The sequence below is a fragment of the Anneissia japonica genome, unplaced genomic scaffold (assembly GCF_011630105.1).
Source record: "Anneissia japonica isolate Jap-2015-1 unplaced genomic scaffold, ASM1163010v1 scaffold287720_len810639_cov167, whole genome shotgun sequence".
In the NCBI taxonomy this organism is placed as follows: Eukaryota; Metazoa; Echinodermata; class Crinoidea; order Comatulida; family Comatulidae; genus Anneissia; species Anneissia japonica.
This window is the reverse complement of record NW_022736945.1, coordinates 648,434-655,008: the sequence shown is the minus strand read 5'-3', so window position 1 is coordinate 655,008 and position 6,575 is coordinate 648,434. Positions and strand designations below refer to the sequence as shown.

Below are 6,575 nucleotides of genomic sequence, written 5' to 3'. Positions count from 1 at the left end.
ATTTACAGAATTTATATTATATAACTAAGATAATAATTTGAATGTAAATGTATCCATCACTAAGATCTTACCATTTTATCATTTTATGTTATTGAATCGCAGCAAAACCAGTATTATACAGTATTTCAATAGGAGTCATTTCTATAATAATAATTACAAGCTAAAATATTTTATTGAACAGGTTATTCATTCATTAACAAAATTAAATACTCCATTAATGTACTTTAATAGAGTATACTTTACTACAATAATGGTATTTGTCTAATATTTAGTATTCGAATTTGTTTAAATTTAGTATTTTTATTTAATAATAATAATAATAATAATAATAATAATAATAATAATAATAATAATAATAATAATAATAATAATAAAAATAATAATAATAATGATAATAATAATAATAATAAAAATAATAATAAAAATAATAATAATACATAGAAAGTACACTAACTTATACTATAATTACTATAGGCTATTATACATTATAAAAGGAAGATAATTAATTTAATAATTAAATACTTAAATTAAATTCTGTTACATATAGAGTAGGCCCACAAATATACTAATATTAAGATTACAATTATACTGTATGTATGTAGGCACCATAAGCTAGATAAAAGCAAGACCACCCAACATTGTTCACCCTGTTGCCCACCCACTTTAACAATGGTATATTCCAATTGGGTGGTTTATGTCCTGGGTGGTTTATGTCCTGGGTGGTTTATGTCTTACATTCTACTTATTCAGGATTAAGAGGGGTGGGGGAGCTGATAGATGCGATACCATTGGTGGCGGATCCGGGTGTGGCATTCTCAAGGGCATATAATCCTGATGAAAACACTACTTCGAAGAAAACGTACTTCTAAAGTAAGAACATGCCAAGTTATTTTTCTTTTTGGGTAATTTTTAGTAGTTTAGATTTAACTAAGTATCTTTTTAAATTTGAATGTTGTAAATTAGACGCACCGTCGTGTGGACGAGTGCCGCTGTACTATAAAAGCGTATGCTCCGATAATTTTAATTTGAATATTACAATTTGATAATACACAGTACCGGTAGTTTTCAGAATAAAAATAGGCCTAGGCATTATTCTATATACCATTTAATACAATAAAACAAAAATGATAAATCATATAGTTGCATTTATTCCTCCACGCTAGTATCATTTTTAATGTCAATATGCAATTTTCAGTATTTAAAAAATAAAAAAATAAAATCGAAATTCTAATCTAAAATAATAGATTTCATTCGTGGATGCATTGTCCTTGTCCTATTGTTTAAAGACCCACACGAAGCCGGGCTACAGTATTCAATTAACCGCGGGCTTTCAACATCCAATAGGAAGCTTTAAGCCGATAAGCGACTGCCGTGAAGCCCTACTTTGCATATCTAACTCTATAAGTACTGTGTTCCACTTCAGTTCATCAATCATCTATTCGAATTCGTATAGACTAAACCGAAAGTATGCCTCCAAAGACTTCAGGAAAAGCTGCCAAAAAAGCCGGTAAGGCTAAAGCCGTCAGAGCTGGCGACAAGAAAAGGAGACGTAAGCGAAAGGAAAGCTACAGCATCTACATCTACAAGGTGTTGAAGCAAGTTCACCCAGACACTGGTATCTCCAGCAGAGCCATGGGAATCATGAACAGCTTCGTCAACGATATATTCGAACGTATTGCTGGTGAAGCATCTCGTCTTGCTCAGTACAACAAAAAATCCACCATCACCAGCAGGGAAGTCCAGACCGCTGTCCGTCTCTTGCTGCCCGGTGAATTGGCCAAGCATGCCGTTTCTGAAGGTACCAAGGCTGTCACAAAATACACCAGTTCCAAGTAAACATCTTGCCCAGTTTCAAACCAAACGGCTCTTTTCAGAGCCACACAAAATTTCAAAAGAGATTTGTGAATTTCAGTGTCTGTCGTTTGCACTTTTTTCCCCTATAATGATATTAGTAAGCGGTTAGTGAAATATACAAATAATTCGAAAATGTAGATACACAAATAATCCGAAGTAGGGAACGGTTAAATTAAAATTTAACCATTTCCTGATTCGAAGCAACACAACATTTATTCCACCAGGAAAATTATCTGCTGGCTATATTTTTATTGAAAATAACTCCGTAAATAGCTTGGCCTGAGTGTCAGGTTCTATATATCAATCACAGACAATGCAATATTTTAATTGTGGGGGACTATTATACAAACGTACTCTTATTAATTAGGTAGGCCTAGTTATAATAATTTAAAAAAAAATTAACCTGTACACGTCGTGTGCAAATAAGTCTATTGTTACCTGCGTTTACTTGCTACCATTTTTTCAAGTGTTGGGTAAAATTTCATTCTTTCAAATGAAGGTCGTATAACCTGTTTCAAATATGGTCCTGTTTTGTGATATACAAAAATACATTATCCAACATTAAAATTTAATAGTAAAAGCATGGTATTAAAATAGGTCCATGGTGAAAGTAATACTGTAGTAAAATTGTTTTAAGAAATGTATAAACAGTTTAGCCCTAAAATTGATAATAAAACATATGCAAGTGTAAGAGTTTAAAATTAAGAGTACAGTATTTTTAAAAGTGGTAACTTAATTCAGATTGTATTAATTATATATTCTATTTTTATAGTTTAACTTGAAATTAAAATAATCAGTTGATTCTGTTAATATCTATGATAAGGCATTCCATAACGTTTTCACCAGCATACAGTGAAGTCTTAGATTAAACTTACTTTTGGAGCTGTACAGTGTTTAGTGAATCTGCATTTCTTGTGTTATACACATGTCGATTAAACTGTTTCTATTTCATTACATAGGAGGTGCAGTGACGTTCAAAGAGTTAAACGTGCAATACTGTCTTATAAATAACTATGCCTGCTGCTCTTTTTGCAATCTGTGAATTACTTTATTTTTATTAATTGTATTTTCCCAGACTGAAATGCCGTAATAATATAATTCATACATGGCTGTTGTAAGCATAATTTAATTGTATTTCCGTTTAAGTGTATGCAAGTTTTGAGAGTAAAATTTGATTTAGAACTGTATCAAAATATTCGCGCCACGCAACAGCAATTCGCTCTATTCTATCGGAAGTGTTTCATACCAGGTCCGCTTTGAATGTATAAGTATCGGCTGATTTAGTAATCTAGTACAGTTCTAACTTGTAAGCTTTTTGTCGGAGTTTTGTTGGTAGTGAACATCTTGTCACAAAATGACTGAACAAGCCAAAGCTAAGAAAAAGGCTGCGCCTAAAAAGCCAGCATCTCATCCTACTTACATTGAGATGATCACTGCTGCCATAGGTGCTTTGAAAGAAAGAAATGGTTCCAGCGGATCGTTCAAATTGAACCAGGCTGCAGCCAAGGCAGATGCTGCTGCAAAGGCAAAGAAAGAAAAAGCTAAGAAGAAAGCAGTAGCAGATAAAGAAAAGAAAGCAGCAAAGAAAGCTACCAAAAAGGCTAAGAAACCAGCTGCCAAGAAGGCTAAAAAGCCAGCGAAGAAGGCTTCCAAGTCACCAAAGAAGGCAAAAAAATCGGAGAAGAAAGCGGCCAAGCCAAAGAAGGCCAAGTCTCCCAAGAAGGCCAAGTCTAAAAAGCCAAAGGCAAAGAAGGCTACCAAGTCTCCAAAGAAATCTAAGAAGTAGACGGTGTATTTCTCAACCCAAACGGCTCTTTTCAGAGCCACTATTTAAACAAAAGAGAACGATAGCTTTTCTGTTCACAGAAATAAGATGAGTTTACAGTATCCTAAGTATTAATATGATTTAAGTTGTTACATTTTTCACAGATACATCTGAATTTTTAAATTTAGATATTTTTTATTTTTAACATTATAAATTACCTAGCGTCCTGATTAGTACAAACTTTTCCTTAAAAATCACACTTGTATTTCACATTTCATTTCAAAAATATCTTGTGACAAAACACTAATGTTGTTCAAATATAATTACAGTATCGATGACAAGAGGTTCAAATAACGGCTTCTTAATACATAAGTCATTTCTTAATACTGTACAGTATTTATATACAATACAGTAGATTTTTCTACACAAATCTGCAACTCCGTCCACTTCATGCTGATTATCATTTGTGACATGTATCACCCGTATTTTTTATTATACAGCTTGACTTTAAATGTGTATATGGCGAGTAGTGGGGAGGTGTTTACCTTGATTGGATTCTATTTACTCATGAAGTCGTATAGCTATAGTAGTATTAACTGTTCCCTAGTAGTAGTACTGTACTGTATGTGGATTTGCATTCACACAATCACAATTTCTGCATTATATTTTATATTCCCAAGGTTCAATCCCACTGTATGTGTACAGTATTGGAAGATTTAAATCTCAACCCACAACTCCCCAAAACAATATCCTAATAAATAGTACTTGTCTGATAAGCAATGTTTGATCCAGAGTTTTTTTGTTTTTTTTTATATATGTTTGTGCAACTTATTAACAGTTGTTTCCCCCTCGTATAAGTGATGACAAGTATACAGTTTTCATATACGTTTAGAAAACAAGAGATTACAACTGTTATTATATCGTAGTTTATAAACAGATACTTGTTTTGGCGGAAAACACCAAATAGGAATTAATCTACAGACTACACGGCGGAAAACCCCCGCCAAAAGGAAAGGAAGTTCATTAAAATATGGAACTAGTTTCAAAAGTACAAAGAACATAGGCCTAATAGAATATTTTTCAGGCGGATTTTCATTGATTTGTATTAAATGTTTGATTAAATTTTAAAAACAAAGGCAAACATTTGTTGAAAATGGCGGAATTTCCATTGCTTTCAAAACTCCTGCTAAACAATAGCCCAAGGTCAGCAGCAGTGCACAACTTGGCAGCGATACACGATAATTCATATTACGTCCGTATAGAGACTAGATCAATCTAGCGAATTCATGCTGAAGTTCATTTCGAATCGAACTTCGAGAATTAACAGTACATCAAGATGTCTGGACGTGGTAAAGGAGGAAAAGGACTAGGAAAAGGAGGCGCTAAGCGTCATCGTAAGGTGTTGCGTGATAATATCCAAGGTATCACCAAACCGGCTATCCGTCGTCTTGCGCGTCGTGGTGGTGTCAAGCGTATATCTGGTCTTATCTACGAAGAGACCCGTGGTGTATTGAAAGTATTCCTTGAGAATGTCATCCGTGATGCTGTCACATACACCGAGCATGCCAAGAGAAAGACCGTCACCGCCATGGATGTCGTCTACGCCTTAAAGAGACAAGGCCGAACCCTGTACGGATTCGGTGGATAAGCTACTCATCTTCCCCAAACCAAACGGCTCTTTTCAGAGCCACGATTTGAACAAAAGAGAATGATTGCTTTCCGTTTTTATGTACACATTCATATCATTACACATCATTTTTAGGTAAAAAAAAAATCAGTTCATCAGAGACGGTGTATGATTTTAAAAGAAACATGCTCGTTTTTCGATTTTAGTAAAATAGTAAAACTGCCCTAACATACGAATAAAAGCAACATACAAATGTGTATTTAATTTGAATTTTTAAATTCAATCTCATAATTTGCAAATGCAGGCCTGTACCAGGGGGCGGTGGTTCCAACGAACCCCCTTTTTAAAGAAGTGCCCTTTTGAATGTGTATGTACAAATTTCTAGAGTGACATATCTGGTCATCTAAAATTCGAGGTCATGAAAATTAGTACCGGTACTTTCTAATGTCTGTCATAGCGATAGGTTTAATTCTGAATAAATGAATAAGGCGTCTGGTCTATAACAAAAATTGTAAATTTATCATTAAATAATATTGAAGATAAAAACGAGTCCAATAGTATAATGCTCCTGTTTTTTTTTTTGTCTGAAAACCCACAAATCCTGGCTACAGCCTTGAAATAATTTGTGAAATATTAAAACAAATATCTGTTTTCAAATAATAACTTGTATAGTAGGCCTATTACTCGTACTGTACTTTACTGTAAATTCAATATATTATCTTAAGGGTAGACAAATATCTGTAAGTAGACTAAGGCATACTGTACTTATAAAAATAGGCTACTGTTTGTGTCCTAATCCTACATGCAAATGTTTTCCGTTTATTAAATTCAATTCATTTTTTAAAACAATTTCAATAAATACCGATAATTTCATGATACCCAATTTTGAATACCTGTATAATAGTGTCAGAATTGTTTTGTACTTTAATTTGTGAAATATTTTAAGTAAGAATACTACAGTACCTATTAAAATGCAAATGTTATTTGTTCAAATTCAATGAACACATAATTCCGTGATACCAATAATATGATACTTCAGTCTACAACCGAAATTCTAAGTACTAATATACTTCAAATACTACTTGGAAATATTTTAAAAATATATTAGATGTAAAATATCTAGATGTAGAAACTCATTTGTACACGACTATTTTTGTATTTAATAGCACTTAATAGTACAGAGTATAGGCCTATACCTGTATTTTATATGAAACCTGTCATATTTTTTTTAAGTCTCAATTTGCAATATGTGGTTATACAATATATCCCAATAATTAGTCTTTCTTTTTAAATGTTTTAATAAATGTATAGGCCTATATACATATATAT

At 32.9% G+C, this 6,575-nt stretch overlaps 3 protein-coding genes across 3 annotated transcripts; all 3 read left to right on the top strand.

Moving 5' to 3' along the window:
- Nucleotides 1-1,120: 1,120 nt before the first annotated feature.
- Nucleotides 1,121-2,745, top strand: LOC117117041 (histone H2B, gonadal-like). The gene has a single exon (XM_033261219.1). It carries the CDS (start codon nucleotides 1,468-1,470, stop codon nucleotides 1,834-1,836), a length of 369 nt encoding a protein of 122 aa, XP_033117110.1. The 5' UTR covers nucleotides 1,121-1,467; the 3' UTR covers nucleotides 1,837-2,745.
- Nucleotides 2,746-3,087: 342 nt separating this feature from the next.
- Nucleotides 3,088-4,673, top strand: LOC117117043 (histone H5-like). The gene has a single exon (XM_033261221.1). The coding sequence runs from the start codon at nucleotides 3,209-3,211 to the stop codon at nucleotides 3,638-3,640; it is 432 nt and encodes a 143-aa protein (XP_033117112.1). The 5' UTR covers nucleotides 3,088-3,208; the 3' UTR covers nucleotides 3,641-4,673.
- A 270-nt stretch (nucleotides 4,674-4,943) lies between these two features.
- Nucleotides 4,944-5,355, top strand: LOC117117019 (histone H4). The gene has a single exon (XM_033261193.1). The coding sequence runs from the start codon at nucleotides 4,956-4,958 to the stop codon at nucleotides 5,265-5,267; it is 312 nt and encodes a 103-aa protein (XP_033117084.1). The 5' UTR covers nucleotides 4,944-4,955; the 3' UTR covers nucleotides 5,268-5,355.
- Nucleotides 5,356-6,575: the final 1,220 nt, after the last annotated feature.

Coding starts and splice junctions, on each gene's coding strand:
- LOC117117041 (XM_033261219.1), top strand. CDS start 1,468: ATGCCTCCAAAGACTTCAGGAAAAGCTGCCAAAAAAGCCGGTAAGGCT.
- LOC117117043 (XM_033261221.1), top strand. CDS start 3,209: ATGACTGAACAAGCCAAAGCTAAGAAAAAGGCTGCGCCTAAAAAGCCA.
- LOC117117019 (XM_033261193.1), top strand. CDS start 4,956: ATGTCTGGACGTGGTAAAGGAGGAAAAGGACTAGGAAAAGGAGGCGCT.